Source organism: Platalea leucorodia (assembly GCF_965183815.1).
Source record: "Platalea leucorodia genome assembly, chromosome: 6".
NCBI classification, from domain to species: Eukaryota; Metazoa; Chordata; class Aves; order Pelecaniformes; family Threskiornithidae; genus Platalea; species Platalea leucorodia.
The window spans coordinates 61,584,270-61,609,062 of NC_138828.1; the positions used below are offsets into that span (position 1 = coordinate 61,584,270).

The 24,793-nt window shown below is 38.1% G+C and overlaps 1 protein-coding gene across 2 annotated transcripts; it reads left to right on the forward strand.

The window, feature by feature from the left end:
• The first annotated feature begins 485 nt into the window (after positions 1-485).
• Positions 486-24,591, forward strand: RELL1 (RELT like 1). Of its 2 annotated transcripts, XR_014228508.1 has the most exons (8): positions 486-629; positions 11,221-11,463; positions 13,315-13,386; positions 14,701-14,758; positions 17,390-17,620; positions 18,275-18,462; positions 22,040-22,314; positions 22,875-24,591. XR_014228508.1 is itself a non-coding variant. In XM_082315171.1 (7 exons), exons 1-6 carry the CDS (start codon positions 542-544, stop codon positions 18,453-18,455), a joined length of 873 nt encoding a protein of 290 aa, XP_082171297.1. In that variant the 5' UTR covers positions 486-541; the 3' UTR covers positions 18,456-18,462; positions 22,040-24,591. The 2 variants fall into 2 exon arrangements, 1 of the variants encoding a protein (XP_082171297.1); XM_082315171.1 differs by having other exon boundaries at positions 22,040-24,591.
• The last annotated feature ends 202 nt before the right edge of the window (positions 24,592-24,793 follow it).

Genomic DNA, 24,793 nt, shown 5'->3' on the forward strand with positions numbered 1-24,793 from the left:
TGCTCAGGAGCCACTGAGCCACACAAGCGCTAAGCAAGCAGGGCGAGGGGTCACCTCAGCCTGCCCCGGGTCCTTTAGGACACAATGCCCCATCTCCATCTTGCGTCCCTGCTGCACCCCAGGGCTGCGCTTCCCGGGCTGAGGGGGCTGGGGGCTGGCGGGGTTCAGAAAACCATGTCTAGGAGCTGCAATAGTAACCTTGCTTCTGAGGGTGGAGGACAGCCTCGGAGCAGTCCTCACGGGGTACGCCAGAAAGGCCTTCCCCTTCTTCAAAGCCCGGCCGCGGCGCCCTGCGTGCAGCTGTGCCCCGCGGCGCAGCCTCGCTTTTCCCGTGCCGCGGCCCCGACAACGGCCGACGCCGCCCGCCTCACGGAGGGCGGGGCTCCCCGCGCGGCACCGCCCCGGGCCGGCGGCTCCGCGCAGGCGCCGTGCGGGCAGGGCGCGCCCCGCCGCCCGTGGGCTGGGCTGGGCCGGGCCGGGCCGGGCCGGGCGGCGGCAGCGCGGCTGCCAACGCGGAGGCAGCGCGGGTGAGGCGCCGGGTATGGCTCCGCCAGCGACGGGCGGGATCCCGCCGACTGCTCCCTCGCTGGGCCCGACCGCTGCCTGGCTGAGCAACCGCTCCGCTCTCGGTGGGTCGCTGCGGCCTCGGTCCTTCTCTGCGGGTGGTGGCTCCGTCGGAGGGGAACTTCCAAGCCGGGACCCCCTCGCTCCCCGGCGGCGGCCCCTGGGCCTCTGCGCGGGCTCCCGCCGCCGCCTGTGACCTCGGCGGGGGGTGCGAGCCGCAGGGCCCCGCCGGCCTCTCCGGCCACTCGAGTGCCTCGGCTGACCCCGCTGCTTCTCCCGCCGGAGCCGCCCCCCACGGCCGCGGGGCCGAAGCGGGTAACTCGGGCGTACCTGGCGTTTGGTCCCCGCGCCGCGGCCCGCAGGGGAGCAGCGGGAGGGGCCACCTCCCCTCCCAGGTGGCCCCTGGGCAGCCCGGGGCGAGCGGGGGAGCGAGCAGGGAGGAGGTGGAGGCTCGGCGGTCGCAGGGGCCGAAGCCTGTCCCGCCTGACAGCCGGGCCGTTCCGGTCGAGCGCGGCGGCGGCGGCGCTGAGGGGGCGCCCGGGCGGGAGCGGGGGCTCCTGGGTGCCGGGTGCGGGGTCCCGCTCCGGCGGGCTGGGGGAGGCGCGGCCGCCCGTGTTCCCCGTGCCAGTGCTTGCAGCGGTAAAACGGTTCTTCATGTCGCGACAGCCCCCGCCCCGGACTGTTAATTTAGTCTTGCGGAAAAAAAGAAATAAAAATCACTGCTGAACGCTACAAACTCGAGTCTGGCAAGTCCTCCGTAGCTGATTTCACTTTCAGCTGGAATCGGATGTCTCACAAGGTAGAAATGCATCAAAGAATTTCTTCTACTTCACCATCTGTTTGTCGTGAGATTGAACTTGGCTTAGCGTTCAGGCTTTGGAAGCGCAATTGACTGTAACCCTTGAGGTCTCTGAAGAACACTCGCGCGCGTACGGGCCGGAGGAAGTTAGTTTTAAATAACATTCTCTTTGTTTATATCTAGCCCCAAATGTTATGGTACTAATAATCTCAAAGTGAAACTGATTTTATTGCCTGTGTAGTCTGAAGTGCTTTTTTGTGTGTTGTCTGTGCTTCTCAAACATTTGTGTTTAAGCTGATGCTCATTTTTACCTGGTGTGATTTTCAGCTTGATCAGCTTGATTACCATTGGGTGGTATGACATTGGTAAGAGTGTACCAACTTGTTTGAGAGTAACCTTTAAACTTAGTGGAAATGGTTAACATGGGCATACTTATTAGCATAAAATTAGTAAATGCTTCTAGTCTTTCTGTACTTACTTTTGTACGTCTGTAATTATTACTTAGCACAGGCCAGCGGGGTTGGAGAGGATTGAGATATCTACCATGTGTTATTTGTTTTCCGAAAGCAAGAGGAATGGGAGGCTTGTTGTCCAGTCCATCCTTCCCTTCAGGAGAGCGGAAAGAAATAAGTACCACCAGGCACAAATGGAGCCAGTAAAATGGTGCTAAAGATACTAGCATTATCAGACCTTTTTTCCCCAGCTAATTGAGCTCACTGAAAGAGTTTAAGCATTTGGAATTTCAAATTTGTGTTGACTAGTAGGTAGTGCTCTCCAAGACTCTAATTCTTATTTTTTTCAGGTTTTGTATGCAGAGGTCAGAGGAGGAGAGGAATTGTGGATTTTTTTTGTCATTGTGATCATGACCATCTCTTCCCCCCCCCCCCCCCCAGTTGCTTCAGTGTAAAATATTTTTTAACACATAAAAAATTAATTTGCTCTTTGATAGTTGTTACTTTGGCATATTACTGCATGTTTCTACATGGCAAGATTACTATACAGTTTACCTACTACTGGTATCTTGAAGAGAGTGTAAACAGGTATTTTAGTAAAGCAAAGGATGTGTATACATAGGCTTGTACTGACTTTTTACAAGTGTTTATACTCAGGATTGCTTTATTGAGCTTGAAGGCAGTTATGCTGGAGGACTGTCAGTATGCCATGGGCATTGGTAGGATTTAATAATGATAGCAGTAATTTAGTCTGGTATATCTAGATGAATAGGATTGTACTTAAAAAAGCTGGAAGTTGGGAAGCCTAGCGGGAAATGCAAAAGCTATGAGAGCATTTTTTACTTCCTCTGAGTTTGCCAAATGTTTTCTGCCAGTTTATCTGCTGTATCTTCACACAGGAGATACAGTGGTTTTGGTTGAAATTGATTGTTGACTCATCTAAACTTCTGTGGATGTTAGTTTGCATAAATGCATTGATATGATGTGTTTGGTAGCGTTGATTTAATGCTGCTCACTAGATGCTGCTTGCACTTGTAAATTTACCTGTGATATGGAATACTTTTAAATATCTGATGTGTCCAGGAAGGACTTTATTTTTTTTTTTTTTAAACAGCCAAACTGATGAAGTGTACTTTATTAAATGTGTGTAGTAGCTGCATGCAGTGCATATTTTATTTGAAAACTGAAATTTGAGGAAAAATTTTCCAACAGAAATGCAAATGCAAAGCATTGTTTGTATGTTTTTTTGTGGTAGGAGCTATGTGCTGCTCAAGTAGTTACCAAAGCAATTGGACCATAAGCACTGCAATTTTAACACTGGTAAACAGCGAAACATGAGCTTTTTGTCTCTCTATATATAGTTTCTGCAGCATTATCAACCGCATATTGTGTCACACACAAGGAATGGACTGAGTCTCTGTTACTGCCCTTCATATTGCAATTTTTCCCTTTCTCAACAGGACAAAACTGCTGTAGATACTCTTCATTGTTTTTTCTCATTGAATTCTTAATAATGTCAGATGCCTTCATGGTGTGATTGTTTGGACTGACTGGGTGACTGACAAGGTGATTTATTAGGTTTGGTTTTCCTTTTTGGTTCCTAACAAGCTCTATTTGGGAGTGTAGAAATTGCAATGGTTGAAAATTGTTGAGGGTTACGTGCATTATATAGTAATGCTTTTAGCTATAGTTTGTTTGCTGTTAATAGGACGTATCCTTACATAGGAGGTACCTGCTCTCTGAATCACCATGCCATGCCCAGGCTTTCAGGGAAGCCTGCCTAAAACTTTTTGCAGACAACTTACTGAAAGTGTTGATAGGGCATGCAATTCGGAAATAAATAGGGATTAGGAAATAACTCATCAGGGCAGAGACTTACCGCTCGGAGTTCAGAGTGGAAAGCTATCTTTCCAGACCTGTTGCAAAACTTGCCCACAGTCATGATTTTTGCAGTGACTTCAGTGAGCCAAAGACTCCGTCTCTACTTTAAGGATTCTTACAGGTGCCAGCTTGAGGTACTGTGAAAGACTTGCAGTTTTATGGTTTTGAATACAGTGTTGGGTAGTAAGGATGCTGTTAGGTATTATGTTCGGGTAGGTCATCCCCAAGACTTGCTGCATGTGTCTTACTGTTAGTGTTCTCAAAGTAGGCGCAGTTAGAATGAGCTTTAAAGAAACATGGTTGATCCTTCGGCTCACTTTTTTGAGATACTGCTCTTGACAAATCTAATGAAGGTTTTGAGGTCTGTTCTTAACAGCAAACCTTGAACAACCTTGCTTAACCTCTAAGGCAATTGGCAGTACTGTTACTAGTTGTCAGTATGTTCTTTCATCATGTGGCTTCCTTTTTCTCATCAGACTTCCTGCGTATTTCACTTCTGGTTGTAGGTTCCGATTACTACAAGGAAGCTAGAAGTTCAGCGGAATTCACAAACTCGTTGAATGTTCCTCTTCGATGATAGGTGTTTTTCCTTTGCTATTCAGTTTATGCATATTCCCTAAAGTACAATTTCCTTGAACAATAGACCAAGCAAATAGTAGGCAATAGGTTTTCTTCACTTAAGAGATTTTTCCTCCAGAAAATAAACTTTTTTTTTTTAACTTGTTCTTTGCTGCCTTTTCTAGTTTGCTTGGTCTCTTCTGTAGCTACCACCTTACTAGTAAGGCAGAGAAGCCCAAACATTTCCTAAATATCTTTGTGTGTGTCTGTTTTGGGCAGTGATATATTTTGACTTGTGATTGAAATTGCTTGTTATTTCATCTGCTTAGTTATGCAAAGGCTATTTGACTGTAGAGTCCAGAATAGGTAAATACTATTTAAATCAGATAACTTTTAAGAAGTATATTTAATTTGAAGTCGCAGCAAACTGTTCTGGCTAAATTTACTATATCATTAAAATAACTAAAACTCTGTATTAAATCAGTACATAATTACTGTCAGAGTTCTCAACAAATTCACTGCTAAGCACTTGAATTAAGAATCTAAAAAATGCAATTAGACTTCGACAAAAGAAACCTCTGCTTTAGCTCTAGTAGAATGCTTTATATCTAAATAAGTTGAATGTACTGAATGAAAGTAAATAGCTGATTTAGAACTCCTTTATTTTAAGAAAATATCCACCACTTCTGAAATGCCAAGGGACATAAGCTGGCCATTTTTAGTATTTAATTAATTTCACTAAAACTCCATTACTTTAATAAGTTTTTAAAAATAAAGTTAGTTTTCTTAAATTCTTAAGAGTGAGGTATTTAGCATGTATTTAGGAAATTGAGTTAACAAGCGGTTTTTTTTTTGTTTTGTTTTTATGCCTGAATTTAAAAGTGTGTAATTTAAAATCAAAAAAAGTTTTACTTTAAATGGTATTTAAAATGAGTGCTTTTAATCAAGGCGCACATCCGTCCACCTTAAATGTCCGGCCTGGAGGTAGGAAGCGTTGTTACAGTTTAATGCAGTTGGAAGTATACCTCACCTAGAGCCAGGAGAGGCTGAAGCACTAGGTGTGATCATCAGGTGCCTTCTCCTTGCAGGGTGAACTGAGGTCGCATCTGCCTGGCCATTCCTCCTTGTGGCATTGCCAGCTTAAGCAGTCCTTTGATTATGCCCTTTAAACAGGGTGTAGGCCCACATGGTGAATTGAACTGGAAGTGATCTAGGTATGAAAGAAAGAAAAATTAAAAAACAAAACAAAAACCCACAACCAAAAAAGAACCAAAAAGCCGCCCAAGCAAACCATATTCTGTGTAAATTATTTTGAACCTTAAGTGATTGCTCTTTTTCCACAGATGGATGAACTGGCACATTAATGGTGAGGAGGGGGAGAAATGCATAAGCTGATGTTGCTTCTGAGACATGTTTTCCAGCTATGCTTAGCTGAGATGTTTGAGCAAATCATATGCCATATCGGAATATTTCATTTGTCTTGTACTTAAGTAGGTTGTACATTGATCGTATTTTATTTCTTTAAATATTAATTAACATTAAGGCCAACAATAGTTGGTTTCTGTATACTGTGAGATTGATAGCTACATTTCATTTTTATGCCTGAAAGCAGGAAATACGATTGTGTAACTCCTTGAACTTCATGGAGAAGGAGAGTGAATATGTATGTACTTATTTTTAGCAGGTAGAACAATCAAATTCATAACATGTAAACAAAGTTCTTTAAAAGGCATGCCATAAGAAATAAATGGCATGGGCGTAATGGGGAAAATCCAGAGTAACCAAATAGGATTCTTTAGAGCAGAGAGAAGATTACATCATTGTTTATGGGCTACTTTCTGTAAATTAAACAATACAAAAACAACTGGAGTGTGCTTGAAGCTAGATGTAGATTATGTTCAAGTTTAGTATAGGAGATTTAGAAAAATAAATATAATGCATTATTTTAGTGATGAGTTTTATATTGCTTATATAACAGCTAAACAGGTTTGGTCTTTGTTACAAAAAGGATTTATTTTTCAAGAATCTGAGTTGTTCTTTAAGCAATATTAAATATTTCTAGAGATTTCTCATGTGCTTTATGAAAAGTTTGAGAATTGTTTATTTAGATCAATACTAAAGGCAAAGCTTTGAAATAACTGGGCCTCATATTGAGAGGTCCTAGTGATCATGCCAAGTATGAAGTCTTTTCAAGTACCTGCAGCTAAAACCAAGGAAAGAGTAATTCTGTAACTCAGTGCAAGCAGAATCTGAAATTGTGGTAGTAGATACTAAAGGAAGAATTGTTCTGACCCCCCCGTTTGCAGTGAGAAAGAAAATAGGTGTGGAGGGCAAGCTATTACCTTTGCAGGATCTTTAGCCGTGCTTCACAGATAGTTGTTTAGCTACAGTTAATCCTGCTTTTTGACAGTGGGATGAAGTGGGATGACCTCTCTAAGGTGATCCTATCTGTCTTTTCTGTGAGTTTATAAAACCTTAAGGGGAAATAAAGTTTGTTACAGAGGAATACCTTTGCTTATGTGGTCTGCTCCAGCTTCATTCTTATCACAGCCTTCAAGACATTGTAGTCTTGGAATACTTTTGTGGTCAAACATTATTTTATTAATATGGAGGGAATACAGTGTTTAACTAGAATGTTAATAGATATGTCTAGGTCATGTAAAAATTGCAATTTAATGAAGGATGAAATATTTTTTTCATTAACATGTTAACTTTTTTCCTCCTATATTCTGTTTCTTAAAGGGGCTATAAAATTTTCTTGAGCCATTGCAAGATGGAAGAACACTATCTTTGTGTCAGACTAGTAATGATTAGAACCAGTGTAACAGACTTGTTTGAGGTTTACTGTCCTTAAATTTTACTTTTTAGGTAAGGATTAAGTAAGGGCAGCCAATTCAAGTTCAATACCTAACATATATTCATTTTTAAGCAAATGAGAATACATGCGATGTGAATTAGTAGCATGAATGCAGTCTGTGATCTACAACTTAAGCATCACTAAACATGCTGAATATTGCTCATAAATCTTTTTATTTAGCTTACATCTTCAAGTAATTTTGATATATAGACTGGTATACAATGACAGGTATATAAAAATGCCAGGACAGCAAAACACTGAAGCAAATGAATTTCTGTATGAATTGGCTTGAGCCAAGGAAGATTGCTGTGGCCTGAACTTGTCATTAAAAGCCGTTGTGAAGCAACATGACACATCATGAGAATGAAGTAGAATATCAACAGTCTGTTAATAAGCATAATACGCCTCTGGGGAAGAGGACTAGTACAATGAATGATGTAGCTATGACTTGGGACATTAAATATATTGCTTCTTAGCTAGGCAAGCCTTGTTTTTGCATTATGTCGTAACTGCTGAGATTTTTGAGGGGAGACATCTTGATATGCGTAGGGATAATGAAAGCTGAGTGCTTCGCTCCGCTTATAAGGTTACACAGCACCAAGTATCTGATCCAGCTAATTAATTTTTTCTGAGATATTTTTGGTTTGCTTTTGGTGAACTTCTACATCTCTGAACATAAAATGAATAGCATCAAGCAGTTTATAGACTTTGTGTAAATTATGTATTTATATAGAAATATTATTGATTTAATGTTTTACTAGTAATAAGCAAAATACCTTGGAAAGTTGTTTATATCTTGTTGAATTTTAATGGGAGAATTTTCTTCAGTTGTCTTTAGATACCTTTAGATACCTGTCTTTAGTATGCAGCTTTGTGAATCAGCTTTGTATTTTAAATTGTATGTATGTTTTCAGTGGCTGTGTCAAGCTGATGGGGTTTCAAGTTGATGATTTAAAAATAATTATGTAGGATGATATACTTTTTACATGTAATTAATCCCCCTGCCCTTATTTTTGGAGCATACTCTGAGACTATGCCTCCATGTTACTACAATTACTTTAGGAAAGCTTGTTCTGGATGTATTCATCTATCCTTGGTTATTCCCGCAATTCAGCTTACTCAGCCTCTTGATTGTCTTGATAGAGCAGTTTGCCAAACCAGAGGTTACACTGATTCAGTAAAATGACTGCTTAAAAACTGAGACTTCTTGAGGCATTTTTTTCTTAAACACTGGTCATTTTGGTAATTTAGTTTAAAACTGTTTTCAGGGCCACAGTCTGTCAGGAGCACAGCCAGTGGGGTAGCAGAGGACTGAAGGGGAAGGGACCTCTTAAAGCCACTTTGCATCTGGAGAAATGGTAATGAACCACAACTTGGAGAGTCTGAAGCCTGGGCCTCTAGCCATGCAATAAGACCCACTTGCTCTCTAGGTTTGAAGTGGGAATTACCTACCACAGTTGTGGAGAAAATATTAAGGGATGTTATTTGTTTGGGCAATGCATGCCACTCTGGCCACAAAGAGAGGTAGAAAACCAAAAAAGTCGAGTCAGATACATTTTGTGGCCCTTCTACCTGTTAGCTTGACTAGTAAGTGGCTGTTGATGTCTTAGAAATAGTGTAGTAGGTCCTTCTCATTCCTTCTTGAAGTGGATAATGTGCAGCAAAATCCAAAGCATCTGCCTATTTTTGTCTTATATTTGAACGTGAAGGGTGCTTATTTATTAGTACCCTTCTGAGCTTGTGATGTATACTGTTTAAGTTGCATTTCTTAGATTCTGAGATGATGTTGTCATCAAAATAATACTTCCCTGGTGTGATGGCTTTTCTCCTGCCTGGGAAGTAAATTGAGCTACTTTGTGTGATTAAGTGGGGGACTTTGTAGCTGTTGCTACCTGGTGAGTTAGCAAAAAAAAATTATTTTGGTATATTAAAACATCAATTGTAAATTCTTAGAAAGCAAATAAACTGTATGTAAGATCAACATTCTCAGTTATATGATTATGTCCATTACCCTTTCCCGTCTTTTGTTTCCTCGTAGTGTAAATTGTAGCCTTAAAGTGTTAAATTGTATACATTGTTAAATTGTCCTACTCAGGCATAAGTTAAAACTTCTAAAGGTTACTTATCTAGTAAATTCTGCATATGATTATCCATAGGATTGCTGGCCTCTCTTAAAAATGAATAGCTTTCTCTTTTGGTTTTGGGAGCAAGCTAGACCATCCGGCTTTGTCCAAAGCAAACATCCTGAGATTTTGTTTTAACATTTAGCCTCATGATCTATTCAGTTGTTTGTTTCCATTTCTTTCCATTTCTTTCTGTTTTTCTGCATTGCTACTATTGTCCAGAAAATCGGTTTAGAGAAATGCTTAACATCTTTTTTCTTTTTGCTAATTGGTGTTTTATCAATCATTATTTCAAAGAAGTTCCAGTGTTTTTTTGCTTTGAGCAAGTCTTGTGTATTACTTACTACTGAACTGACAATTCAAAACTGTCCTGAAAAATTCAGAAGTACTTTAAAAATAAAAGGTTTAGTGTTCTGATATAAAGGAGACTAAGGTAAATACCTAACTAGAGTTTTAAAAATCTTTTCTTAGCTATCTGTCACCTTACTGGTATTTTTCAAATACAACTTAGTTATACAGCCAATGTAGTAGAGTTGTTTGTGGAATAACGGTCTTTTGGCAATTTTCTGGAGGCTTCCAGTATTTTTTTTTTTAAAGATAGGGATTTGATTGTTCTAGACATGTCTGTTGTGAAAGTGTCACTGTCATGTAAAGGTTTTTCTGATGAGTCTTCACTCCGTCAACCAGTTTGATTAATGGAATGATTCTGAATTGCCTTGTCCATTTTAATACAAGTAGATGGAAAATACCTTGAAATAGTACTAGATGTTTTTCTTTTTGGTCTTCTTTGTTGTCATTCTTTCCTACTCCAAAAAATTGTTTTCAGCACAAGCAGAGGAGAAGAATAGAGGGTAGGAATGCAGGAATAGTCTTGCACATTGGAAGAGTAATATTTAAATCTTTATTATATGGGGTGGGGAGTGTGTATAAACTCTAGAGGGTCAGAAGGAATTTTGAGTATACAAACGTGTATTTTTGGATTTAGCTGAACAGTTGAACTTGTATGCTTTTGTATTTGATATATGAGAAGGTACTGAGATTTTAATTTATCTGTGTATGTTGGCCATAAAAGTGGGCAAATATTGGAACAGGTTGCCCAGAAATACTGTGGAATGTCCATCCTTCAGATGGAGCGCATCTGAGCAACCTGATCTAACCAGAGCCGCTTTTAGCAGCGTTTGGACTAATGAACTTTAGAGGTCTGTTCTAATGTAAATATTCTATACTGTTATATATACTATCTGTTACATTCAGAGCTTAATTGAAACAAAAATGCCTAATTGTGGGTATAGTTAATGTGTGTTTATGCTGCAACTTAAATTCTTTGCAAACAAAAAGAAAAGCATCTTTCCCATTCTGTTTCAAGTTTAAATACAAAATGGTTTCCAAATCTTAAACAAGTGAAGAATGAGCCCACCTTATGCTGATGAGTAGAGGGTAAATGTTCTTTGTTTCATGCTGTGAAATTTCACTGTTAAGAAAAAAATAAAGGTTATTTCTCTCACACCTGATACTTTTTCTTTGCAAGGGCCAATACTAAATCCTGTAATTACTCTCATATTAGGGAAGGATCCGTGGTTTGTTAGCAGTTTTGCACGAACTTAGGACTGGTGGGATGGTATGGCATTTTCCTCACTGATGGGAACAAGGAGCAATGGTGGTGGTATTCTTCTGTGAAATACGCGAGCCCTCTTGTTGAGATTACAAGCCTATCGGGCTAGAATATTGTATGTTCTTCACTGTTATATTGAAGAAATGTCATGCGGTTCTTTGTGTGTTAGATATTTTGTAATCGTTTTATGAAGAGGGAATATCTACTGTTACGGGTGTGAGTTCTCCGGCAGTAGAGTATGTGTTGCCTGTTCAAGTCATGACAGAAGGTACATCACACTGACGCTGTGGGGATTTGGTCATGCTTGTAGTTTTCTAAATGCTTTGAAGTGATTTACAGTGTATAGTAATAACTGTGTTTATTCGTTTACGTAGGTAATGGAGAGTTTCTCAAGGCTTTATCAAGCTATGGCTTACAGACAACTACTTTGGCAACTAAAACTGATGGCAATGATGGCAAGGCTGAACACCTAGAGTATATTGCCTTTGCATTGGTTCCTGTGTTCTTCATCATGGGTCTCTTGGGGATCCTCATCTGTCATGTCCTTAAGAAAAAAGGGTATCGTTGTACAACAGAGGCTGAACAAGTAGAAGAAGAAAAACTTGATGAAAAAATAGGTAATCAACAAGTCTAGTAAACAACTTCCTATTTCTGTACATTGCAACTACTATGGAATAATTTATTGTGAGACTTCTGTCATTTTTCTGTCTATATTTGACATGAAAACAATATTAAGAAAAATATTTTTATTACCATTGTATGTCTGTTGGGTTCTGGTCTTTGCCAGTCAAAACGAGGAGTGTTCCAATTTCCCGTGCAAGTCCTCTGACATTAATTAAGAGCTTACAGAGGAATCAAAGTATCCGGTATACATTTGTTTGCAACTATACACTACAACTGGAGTTACCAGATTGCGTTTCTGCATTTTACATGCTGTTAGCAACAAAGTAGTATTATACATAATTCTATCTCAGGAGTGACAAAAAGCTGCTGTTCAAAGCTTGAAATCTTAGTTTTATGTTTAGCAATCTTAATTTGTTCCTGTTGTGCTGTCATTCTCGTCTCCCCTCTCATTATAAAACTGAGCCTTTGGACTGACTGTCTACATTCTGTTTTATGTAATGTGTGCTGCTTATAACTTTTTCTTAAAGATACCTTTGTTTTTGTTCTAATGTTTGTTTGTTTGTGCTCTTGTTTTTATGGTTCCTTATGCTCATCTACTCTTACTTGAAAAAAAACAAGAAAGAGTGTTATCACTTGGGAAGGGCTATAGTAACCCAGTATAGCATTTGACTAAGTAAATACAAGGGCCAAGTGACTTGTAAATACTTCGGGCCTCTTCGCTTCTCCCAATTAATTATTGTCAGTAGGTTCATAGTAAGCATAATAAGTGCAAATTACAGCGGCTCTCTGGTAAGGGTAGAGCTGTGTGGTGCAGCAATGATGTGTCAGTATGTTCTTAAGCAGTTACTGCCTGGGGCATGTATGCACTGAGTGGGACTGTCTGGTCTGTTAGTTCATCTGAGTGGTAACAGTAAGGTGAAAGGTAACGAAAGGGGGGCAACTTTTAGGTCTTAGTTTGGGGAAGTAGCTGTGTCTCAGTTGCATTGCAGAGTTGCAAGTATTAGGATGAAGATGAAGCATGGCTACAGAGATGGGGAAGCCCGTAATTTACTACTCAGAGACAAATTTAGGGTCTCGCCTATCAAACTTGCCTCAATTGTGTGATTTTTTTCTTTCTTTTTTTAATAAAGCTAGTCATAACAATTGTTAGGGAAGGGCAGAGCTGTGCCTCTTCATTGTTCTGTTTCTCTCCCCAGTCTTTCTCTGCCTTCTGAGGTTATTCTGGAGAAGCTTCCAGTATTGTTAATGGGTGCAATTGATTCCAAAAGTATTAAGTATGGTCATGAGATTTCTTTCTTAAATCCCCTGCTCCTGTAATTATGTGAGATTTTTTTTAAATTAGAAAAATCAAATGTTATGTCCTTGTAGATGTGGTGAAAAGCTTAAATTGAATCCCTCTTAAACTAGAAGCTGATAATAACTATTTTAAAATAGTGACTTGAGACAGTTTAATGTTTTTCTTGGGGTTTTTTTTTCCTTCCCTGTTGTTAGGATTAGAAATACTGCTCTCTTGTTTGTCTCCTCACTAGCTAGAGAAGGAATTTTGACGTATGCTTATGAAAATACTGAGTTTATTCAAGTCTTAGATGAATGTATTAGAGCTGATGTGTAAATTCCATAAACTTGTGTTTGTATTTTTTCCTGAATAAGGACTAAAAAGCCTTATGTAAGCTTTCCCTCCACAGTGACAATAGATCTTGTCTTTTTTTAATGTAACTTCTTTGGTGTGTGTTTGTTTTTGGTTTGGCTTGGTTTTTTTTTTTGTTTTTACTTTTGTTTTAAAATAACTCAATTCTTGATTCAGAAGGCCAAGATATTGACAACATATTTATTTCCTTGCACAGAAATGAATGAAACTATGCACGAGAATAGCGACACTGTGGGACAAATTGTTAACTACATTATGAAAAATGAAGGTATAGTATTGTGATATTGAAGTTGTGAGCCTTTGGGATGGTGTTCTATAACAAGTATGTTTTTTCAGATATTCTGAAGGATGGTATGTTCATGTGTTTTCATTTAATAACCATTTTGTACATGCTTAACTCTTTGAGATTGCCTTCAGAAGGCAGTAACTTCAAAGAAAATAGGGAAGTCTTTTGCTTACCTGAAAATGATTTTGTACGATAAGTTTGGTTCATGCATTTCTTGGTATTTTAACTATTTGGGTGTTTCATTTTTGGTTCATCCTTTTGTTTGTGAAGTAAAAGCTCAAGGTTGCTTTCTTAATGGCAGTGTTGAAAGCATGTGGAAGTCTTATGTTTTGACCACATTAAACTTTTTGTCTTGAAACGATTCTGGCAGCTCTGCCTGATGAAAGGTTTGTGCATAACTGAGGCAATAGGGTAGACCAGCACTAACGTTGAATTTTGGACAGGTATCTTCATGTGCTGTGTGTGAAGTAAAGGATAAAGAAGATGATGTGACTGAAAAAATAAAATCACAGTTAAGCAGTCCATGGAATGCTTGGTTAGTTCAGAATGTATTTGCCCAGTAGAAGAAACACTTAGGAGAGTGCGTGTTTTTACAGTACAAGAACCTTTAGCCTTTTAATTTTACATTTGTATAAATCGAAGTTCTCCTAAGCATTGAACTGGCTTTGAGTTACTTCTGAATGAAGACTAGTCCCCTGGAAAAGTTGTATTTTTGGGTTTGTGGTTTTTTGGGGGGGTGGTTGTTTTTTGTGTGGTGGGTTTTTTTTATGTTTTGGGTTTTTTTTTTTTTTTTTTTGGTTAATAACTGTTAGGCCTTTGAGCTTGTGTATTTTTCCTCAAGGTTGGAATTAGGCACCCCATGTGTTTTTTAGACTGTGTGAGCAATTGGTAGTTCTTGGTTGATAATTAATTTACATTTTGTAGGGCTCACTTAAACCAGTGTTTTTAATCGAAGTTGCTTTATACATGTGAGGTGATGATACTCCTGTGGTCAAATGGATGTTTTAAAATTTTCAGAGATCTTGTTTGGGGGTTTTGTGCAGATGGTTACGTTATATGGCTTGTATTGGGGCAGAGCTTTGAGTGCAATATGAACTGTAATGTCATGTTAAGAAAGTTGCATAGAATTGTATTAACATTGTTTGCATAATTTTCCTCATGCCTTTTTGGAGATATACATAATGCAGTCATCTTTCTTTTAGATGAAATTTCTTTGAGGACCTTTAATTTTGCTGTTTGTTTTTTCTAAAGTTAGAGCCATACACTTTTGAAGAGTACTATTTATTCTCATTGCAGCAAATGCTGATGTTTTAACGGCCATGGTAGCAGATAGCAGTGTCGTTGAACCTGAAAGGTAACTACTCATCTTTTTAATGCATGTTTCCTGAGGCAACTAAAAATGTACCCTTCCAAAGGATTTCCTGAGCATTTTTAAGACTAAGACATTCTTGAGTTACCACCTAAGAGGATAATACTTTGATTTCCTTGTGGTATCTCTGAGTCACTAAATTTTAATGTATGCCCTGGGTTAGTAACTGGCTTTTCTGGTTATGTGTTCTAGGCGTGTGATACGGATTTATTGGTTTTTGTGCTAAAGATTTACAGAGGCTGCAAATACTTGTTTACTTTAGGGTGAAGTTACTTACAAGTTGGCTTAGTCCAGAGCTAGTCTGACTTGAAAGAACCGAAGCAGTACTCATTTAATTTGTATGCATGCTAACCTAAAATAGACATCTTTTTCTATGTCTCCTCCTGGTTTACTTTTTTCTTTATAATTCTGGTAATATACATTGGTTGACCTACCTCCTAATTTTTTTTCACTACACACCTATTTATAGAGTTAGGTAGAGAAAGTAGTTCAGCCCTTGAGTTGCAGATGCATCATTTTTGTAAAAGTACTTATATCTGTACATAAGTACCTTTAGACTGTATCTGTATTACTCTAAATACTCTTCATATGTAGCCCTGTGTTCATATTCAAGGCAGAGAAGATGAAGGTTCAAGTAGTACTGTGTCACTGATAAAAGAAGTGGGAGTGCATAGCTTTAGCAAAACAGAGTTGAGTATGCAACTGTTTATCACCTGTTTTAGTGGTGAGAGGCTGGATTATTGAAGAAAAAAAAATTGAATTTATGAAGGGAGGTCTCCTCAAGTATAGAAATTATTTTAAAACTTTTATGGTGCAGCAGAAATATCTGTTTGAATTTTAACTCAATCGTTTTGTGTAGGCATGTGTGATGTTATTTTGGGAGTTTTAGACTATTCTTTCAGCGATGAATTAAAATACAAAAAGTAAGGGGAAGGGAAAAATGATTGTTTGCTCTTAGATAATTTCCAACAGATAGTCCTAAAGCTTTAGTAACTCAAGTGCAAATCAACTGTATTTCTTTAAGTTCGGTGCACTATGAAACGCTTCCTAATGATAGGAATAGTAATGGCTAAGTAAAATCTGCACTTCTGCCACTTAAAGCCATTACTTCCTCTCTTTGCTTTGGATGTTGAACACATTTTATTTCTGTTAATAGCATTCTCTTATTTATTTGAAAACCATTAAAAGTCTCCTGTCAATATTTCTGTTTTGAAAATAAGCATTCAAGTAACTTCAGTCTTTTATGGTGGGTTTTATTTCTTTAATTTGTTCTTCCTGTTCTGTTTTGGAGTATCCTCAGTTTGTTATTTCAAGAAAAATACTAACATTTCTAAAACTGGATGGAATGATCAGCTGAGGCATGATTAATGCTGAGTAATGTAACTTTAGGTTCACAGGTTATACTGCTGTTATTTCCACTGCAAAATTTGTCCTTTTTAAGCAGCAACATCATAATGATTCATGTTCAGCTTGTGATCTTCACCTTCTTTTTTTGAAGAAAGATTATCTGGCTAGTTGCTTTTTTATCTGGGTTTGTAAAGTTTTTCTGCTAAAGCACAGAAATTTGTGTTGTCCTTACTGCAGTACATCCAGTATTTTTAATAAGATTTATGTATGTGTGACTGTCTTTCACGCACATGCTCTTCTCTGATTATCTTAACTTCTCATCTTGTCCTCTATGGTTACTATGGGTGACCCAAAGTGTATGGGTACTTTATCTATTCTTCTATTCCATTACCCAGGGAACTACTTAAAACACTGAATATCATCAGGACCAGAATAACCACATTTAGTATATCTTTCCAGTTTCATAGTAAGCTACTGATATATAACCTTCTGGTATTTTTTTTTTTTTTAAACAAGGTGTGCTCCCTTTCGCTACAGTAATTTCACCTTTAATGCACTGAGCTCTAGCTTGCTTTAGGAGAATGTGTTGCAAGATAGTGTCAAAATTGATGCTGAAGTCCAAAAAAGTACATCATCTGGTTTCTATCTATGCTTTCTGCTTTTCTGTTTTAGAAGAAAATTAGATTTGATTTGATTAGATATTCTCAATAAATGCATTTTGGTGGTTGTATTGCCTTTTTTTTTTTTTTTTTTTCTTTCGAGGTACTTTAAAAAATGTTTTTCTAGAGCTTAAGCTGAATGATCTGTTGATTTCTCTTCCCTTCACGATAGACAGTTTTGCCTCTTTGCAATATTCTGGGACTATGCTCTTCTTCTGTGAGTCCTTAGAGATACTGTAACAATTCTGAAATATTTTCCGTAGTTCTTCAAGTGTGAATTTAATCAGCTAATCAGATGTCTTCATCAGTATAAGTTCATGTAACCTGTTCTCTTCTATTTTAGCCTGATTTTTTTTTCCATTTCCTTGCCCTTTGTGTTAGTTATCTTAACCACATGACTGCAGCTGAACTAATTTATGAAGTGATTTTAACTGCAAAAATATGATATCGGCGGGAACTTTAAACCAGACATCCTCACAAATAACCGGTCCCTGGAAAAACTAGCTATTCACTAGACATAACTGAAGGTTATATTTTATCCTTTTTTTTCCTTTTTAAGAAACAGGATTTTATAGTAAACATTAAATTTCCTTTATACTTTTTCCTACAGCCCTTTATCTCCTACCTCTCCAACGAGTCCAGGGTCTCCTTTGTCACCTGGTGCTGTTCCGTTTAAACACAGCTGCAAAGGCCATCACTTCCATACTGTTGGAGGAGTAGCAGAAAAGGATGTTTGTACTCGTTGTAGCCACAAACGTTGGCACTTTATAAAGCCAGCTCACAAATCTAAAGAGCACAGAAGAAGCCGTCTTGGAGAAGTTACAGTCCTTTCTGTGGGAAGGTAAGACTTAGGTCATTTTATTGTATACTTTTCTTAGGGATGCTACACTGGACCATGTTGGATCAGATATCCGTTGATTCTACTCTGTTTATAGCATCAGTGATGGGTTTTTTGTAACCCTGTTTCTATTAGACTGAAGTTATTTCTGGAAGAAGTAAATGTGGGTTTTTTTTTTAAACTTTGCAAGTAGATGGGGATTTACTGTGGGTATAAATCCAAAGCTATTGCTCTATTGATACTGGCTAAAAAGAAACAAGATTTTTACACTAATAAATTCCTCTGTTTCTGAATTTGATATTTCTCAAGTGTGAGCTATAGAAACCACTCCATTCTGCTTTGTTCTTTTTAATTCCCAGCTTATGTTGTAGTTGTCTTAGAAAATTACTGTTCTAAGAAGTACTACACAATCTGTGGATCCTGCTTGAAAGCACAATTCCCTGAGAAAGTGTGATTCAGCAGTAGTGAGTATTAAAAGTACATGTAGGTAACAGGAAGGACAATTGCTGTGAAGTGAAGCTGGGTCTGTGTGGGTGTCTGCTCTTAGGTCTGGGTCTTGGGACCTGAAAACGTGTTCCTGTCCATACACTGGGTACTGAGGGTGATCTAACCAATCTCTGGGGAAATACAACTGAATCTTTCTTGTGCTTACCTCAGATTTAGAGTCACAAAAGTGGAGCACAAATCAAATTCCAAAGAACGGAAAAGCTTGATGTCTGTTAGTGGTGTGGAGAGTATCAATGGTGATATGCCTGCCACGCCGGTGAAACAGGACGCCAGCGAAGCACCTGCCGCGCCCGTGAAACAGGACGTGCCAGAGAGGAGAGGCTCAGAGTAGACTGCAGGTATCAAATATTGGGAACTCGTATTGAAAGTGGTTTTTTGTGAAATAAGTGACGGTAATCAGTAAAGAGAAATGAAGTTGAAAATGTATCAGTTCTGTGTGAAAACTCATCTTTCAATGCAAAAGTTTCTAGAGAAGTCTCCAAAAGTTATATTTGATCACTCAATTAATGATAAATCAGTAGAGGCTAAATTAGCCACCAATTCTTACCGAATTGTTAATTTAGACTTTGTAATTAGAGTAGATGTTGAAATAAAAACTACTTTGTGGAGGTGGCATCACGGCAAGACACAAAGCATCTGCATATTATTTTTTGGCAATAAATGATGGTTCAGATTTAGTGGCAATGTGCTTGTTGCCCAAAAGAAACAAATGCTGCTGGCAGCTCCATCACTGGAGTAACGACAGTGCTTCTTCCTTACGCTTGCTGCCCTGTATTGTGTGCTTGTATAAGGTAACTGCTTACTAGATACTTCTCTGATAGATCAGTGGAGCTTTGGCTAATAAGAATGGAGACACATGACAGTGCTCGTATCTCAGGGATCTATGGTAGGTTACTAAGCCAGGAGGCTGGAGTTTTCTTGTCATAAAACTTCAGTGAACTGCTTGAGGTACCCCATTAAGGATGTCAAAAACATGTCCGGCATGGTTTTGGAATGTACCCCTGACTACTTTTTTTTTTTTAACAGTTAAGAATGCTGGGAAAAAAAACCCTGTAAGTTAATATGGTTTGCTTCTAACTGATAACACACTGGTTGATAATCTGAAGGGGAGAGGTGATTTTACACAAATGTGATTCAAAATACAGAACTTGACCCTTGGGGAGGAAGGAGGTTCTAGGTGACAAAATAAAGGCACTGGATTTGAAGAAAGTGAACAAAGTGCACAGTGCCAAACTCTCTGTATGCTGAGAGTGAGGATAAAGTCATGTTGTGTCAGCTCAGTCCAGTTTCAAACTCTCAGTAACTTCAAATGTGAGAGGGAAATGCACAAGTGGAAATTAGGTATGTTTAAAAATGTAACAAGACCCAAAACCCCTTGAGTGTCTTGAGGTTAAATTCTGAAAGGCCAATGTACAAGATGTGGCCTTTTCTTCGTATCTGTTGTTTATTCGTTAAGAAAACATTCTGTAATTGCATCAGTTTAGAAAGGAAGACAAAGTAGAGAGCTGGTATGCAATGGGATACTTCCTCCCAGCCTTTAGTGGCAGCACAGGTAGGACTGTGGAACTAAGGAGAGTGTATTTGTTTGGACTCTGTGTCTCATCATTAAATTATACTCAATTTTTTTGAACCATTGCCATAGAGGAAGAAAGACTTGGAGATATCATATGCTTCCAAATGTTTAAAAAGCCGTGGAGAGTAGTGAAGTAAACAGTTCTTTTTGCTCAGTGGGTAAGAAGGTAAATAGTAGGCTAATTTGCAAAGAGGTGGAATTCAGGTTTCAAAAGTTAAGAAGTTGGAATAAGCTGTTTTATCTTTATTGTTGGACATTTGTAAGACCAGACTGGACAAATCCTTGTCAAAGCCAGTGTCAGTGCAGCTGGCCCTGCCTTGGAGGTAGGTGATAGACTGTAAGGATGGTTGGGGTTTTTTTTGTTTTGCTTTTTGTTCTGTGGCAAATTTGGGCTGCTGTCTCATTGCTGCTCTGAAATATGTGAAGGATCTACAGATGTCAGTGAGAGACAAACTTTACTCTTATTTTCTGATTCAGAACTATGTCCTGGTGCTCGTGTTTGTTTTTTGTGTTTTGGTTTTTTTTTGTTTTGTTTTGGTTTTTTGTTGATGTATTTTCTTTTTCCTTTCTTCCTTCTCAAAAATCAATATTAGCTAATGGCAGTAGGAGATAACCTCTTCCTTCCCTGGCTGCATTGGCATTTTCATGCCCAGCTAATTGTTTTGTTACTCCTGCGACTTTTTTTTTTCTTTCCTATGTCTCTAATGGTAGCATGATCAGCCTGTTTGTAATACAATTTTTGACTTAAAGGCAGACTAGTTATCTTCTGTTTAAACATCAGAAATAGGAAAAAAAGGGCATATATGAAAATAAAGTTAATTCCAGTGCACTTTGATTTGGAAAAAAAAAAAAAAGAAAAAAGAAACAAACTCACATTTTGAAATCACTCTAGAAATGTTTTCTAGTCCAGTTTTCTTTCTAATTTGTTCTTCCCTCTCCTAAAATAAGAAAGCTGTTCCATATAGTTACCTAAAAGTTGTTCCGTAAATTTAAACCATTACTACTTTAATCTAAAAATAAGCGGTTCTCTTGAGAGATATGATAGTATAGCTATAAAAATATTAAGTGTCCATCTACGGCAGCTTTTTATTGTAGAACCTCCCTCAGGATTAAAGTATTGCCCTTTCTGAAAACAAATGTTCTAATAGCAGAGAAATGGCTCTGTGGAATCTCTTGTAAAGGTCTTTCCAGTCCAACAGAACTGTTTTGTAAATCATCTGGGAAACTAGCCAGGCCTGTTTGATGTGCACTACAAAAAATAAACAGATCTTGCTTGAAAGACTATGATGATACTGTTCCCTAGCATGGTTCTAGCTCAGGTTTTGTCCACTGCCATTAAAAGCTGTTGACATACAAACAGGTAGTAGTTAGACCTTTACTGCAATTACTTATTTCAGACTTGTAATAAATTATTACAGCTTAATCTACTGAAACTGAACTGATAAGCAGCATTTAAGACTGCTGTGCCTCCAGCCAATAAATTTAGGATAAAAAGCATACAGTTTTGGAGTATTTGGCTCAGATCTTCAGATGCAGAGGAAGAAGGCAGACACAAATGTGTGTTTAACTGCTGCCAGAAAAGGTTTGTTCTGGCATTTGGAGGCAGTAGATTTGTACTTTGTGGCCTGACTTTAACAGCTGTTACTGAGAGTTCCTGTATGAGATGGAATTCCTGAGTTGGGCAGTACCTGAACGACCTAATATTGCTGGTTGCTTGTGTTCACTGCTACTCTTGAGGTTTTTTTCCCTCCTAAACTAACATGTTCTTAGTATTTTCTTGAAGTGACCTCTACAGTGTTTCAGCTTGTCCTAGTGTCTTGCTGGCTGCATCGTTTGAAGTTGCAGCATGTCTTCTCCAGGTCTCCAAGGTCCATGTTCTCAGCAGACTTCATTTCATCAGTTAAGTTTATTTAAAGTATGCTTAGTGGCACATAAAGTAGTAGATATACAGCTGATAGTTGAAGTCAAAATTTTGAGTTGAGCTCTTGCACATCCATTGTAAGCTACTGGGTAAACAAAAACTTAAGGTTCTAGTGCACTGAAGCTATGTAACATCTTCCATTCCTAGTCTCCTTTTTGAAGTTGTGTGTGCTTTGCACTGGGATGCAGTTTGTCAGTTTGTCCATGTGTTTGTCCATTCTTTTCATGAGTACCAGCTGAATTTTTTAGTTCCTCTCCTTTAGGATTTCACATGCTAAACCTGCAATGCACGGCAAACACTTCATGCGATTATGGCATTTTTTTTCCCATTTCAGAACATCTGCTAACTTTGTAATTGGTGTGTTTCTCCTAAAACTAATTTCACTATTTAGGCTTAATTTTACAATTATTTTCTCTTGCAGGTGGAACTTTTAGAAGCAGCTTGTCTACTAGCACTTTGGAGAAAACTGAAAACTCCCAAGAGATGCATACTATTTAAGGAAATGTATTTATGGCACTGTAGCATTTTACAAGTTCCGTGGTGGCATCCATGCAAGGTTAAACACTTAATGGTTTTTCACGAGTAAAATCAGTAAGATTTCGACACTTAAATACTGTTGCACTTGCGGACCTCGTACCAAGTGTTGGGCTTCATCTTGGAAAGAAAAAATACATTTTAAGTTTTTGGACAGGAAAGGTAAAAGCCTTATCAAATAATCTTAATTTTTTTGTACTTAGACAAGCATTTTTAATGAGCTCAATGTTATGAGTAAAATGATTACCCTGTGGATAAACTGTGTTCACCCCTCTGGTCTATCTGGATTTTTCTCCTCTGTTCTTCCCCTCCGGAACTGATAGGTGTTTGCTGAAGGTAAAAGCCAGCCTTTGGAAGATGAAAATATTCTTTTAATCTAATGGCTAGTAGCCGAGCAACACATACAAGGAAATAATTATGTCAGCCAAAATCTGCACGTGTGCCTTTAGTACATAAGCCCTCAGGCTCTCTGAAGGGTACTTCACAGTACAGAGTGCTTCAGCTATATGCAGATGTTAAATTAAATTGTTGTCTTCTCCCCCCTTACCTCCCCCTTACTATTTAACGTAGGCTGAAGAGCATCTTTTTCTATGCAGTTGGGTGAGCTCTTGGGAAGGTTACTTTCCTCAAGGCCACTTGTTCTCCCATTTCCTTGTAACTACTCACTCGTATTTGAAGAATGCCTAATAGTTTTGCTTTTCTTTTTTGTTTTTTACCCACAGGTTCCTTATTAAGCTCAGGCAACATATTTCAACCATTAGATAAGGATATGGAATATTTGGCATTAAAAATTTATGGAGTATATACTAAAGTCCTTCAGAGTGGCTTTACTGGACTGAGGGTAGCTGTTTTCATTGGCACCAAAATCTTAAGCCAGTGTCACTCCCTTCATATTTTAAGTGTGACTTACTGCTAAAAATACCAGTGATGGTTTTGTGATGTTAATTCTTTCTGTCTGCTTATGATCTCTGCTTTGTCCTGTTACTTGTTTTTGGGAGGGAAATCTCTGCAATACTTCAGCAAACTTTGCCGTGTAATAGAAACTGAAAAATAACATTTGTTCTGAGTGCCTAAGAATATAAGCTCTAACGTAACGCATTTTAGTAGAGATTGCACTATATTCTGAGAACTATAAAGTAACTTAATCTGCTTTATGAACTGAATGAAAATCAGTGTTTGTTTTGAAATGGATTTGTTTTAAATTAGTACTTTCATTCTTTTTAGTCAAAGTGCTCTAAACTGTGTTTCTCCTTCAGATCTGAGAATCAGGTTTGTTCATCAGTTGATGCAGTGTTAACAATCAATGTGTGCAAAGATAAAAATTAATCTTCTTGCTTATGTATTAGATACCCCCACATCTTGTCATGAAGTTTATTTCACTCTTGCTGAAAGTATCTGCTGCTGATGGTCTTCCTTCTACTTGTATCCATGTGATACTGACTGGACCTATCAATATATACTTTCCACTGATGCTATATTTGCCCAAAAAAAAAAAACCCAAAACCCACCTCTCACCAAAGCTCTGAAAAGAATAAATGGTTTACTGTTCCTTTTAAAATGGATATTTTTAGAGATAATTGTCCATCCTTGAGAACCCAAAATAACTGTTTGGCCAGGACTGGAATTTGAGTGTTTAGCATCCCTGCTCCCATTAATTTAAACCTGGCTTATGAAATCTTTTCGATATTTAAGTGTAACATAAACACCAAGCTCACCTTACAGGCATACATTTAATATTATTGAATTTTTTTTCTTCTTCAAGCTTCACTTGATTATTTGTATGAAGAGCTAATATTTCTAGAAGGATTTTATTAGTATTGGTTATTGTAGTTAGCTTTCAGTTTCCAAGAAACTGAGAGCTATGAGTATAAAATGTTACTGGAAAAAGGGAGTATTGGGTAAAACTAAGCAGTTTCAAATAATTTTCAGAAAGGAGATACACAGTTATAGACTGTTCCAAAAGCTTTTTTTTTTTTTTTTTTTTTAAAAAAAAGGGGGGGGGTGTATTTTGATAATTTTGTGTTTTGATACATGATGATGGGTTAGTACTGCAAGTAAATTTGCCAAAAGGATGGAAGAAAGTTTAAATGGAAATATGTATTTTTTTACTTAATTTAAAAGTAGTTTCTATTTTGATTCCATTGGAAATATGTAGAATAAAAGAAATGAAAACGTGTTGGATATATAAAACATTGTTTAACTGTATAAAATACTTACATAAGTAAGGTATTGTAAGGTCTGATATGTGCAAGAATTTAATTTGTGCATTGCTACTTCAATATGAGGATTTAGAAACTGTGCCTGTTTCATTGCATTTAACACTACATTCTGCTATTTTGTAGGGTTATGGATATTACCATATTAGTCTGCCTTCCTTAAATTTGCATCAGATGTATTTTTAACAAAATAGTTTATATACAACTTTTGTACTACCAAGCAGTAAATAAAAAATATTGATTCTTAAGCTTGCTTGTGACTTCCTTAAGCCTGCATCCATTGTGTGAAATTTAACCCTTGCACAGTCTTAATGTATAATGCAATCTCTTTACACCTTAAGCTTTTGTTTATGGAGAGAGTGAGAAGGTTAGGTTATTGTGTGATGTGCTTCAGAGCAGTTTTATTTTCTTGAGAAAGGACAATT

Bases quoted from the DNA above. Each gene is read 5' to 3' on its own strand.
- RELL1 (XM_082315171.1), top strand. From the start codon at position 542: ATGGCTCCGCCAGCGACGGGCGGGATCCCGCCGACTGCTCCCTCGCTG. The intron at 630-11,220 runs GTGGGTCGCTGC...TCGTTTACGTAG, and splicing joins GAGCAACCGCTCCGCTCTCG to GTAATGGAGAGTTTCTCAAG. The intron at 11,464-13,314 runs GTAATCAACAAG...TTCCTTGCACAG, and splicing joins AAAACTTGATGAAAAAATAG to AAATGAATGAAACTATGCAC.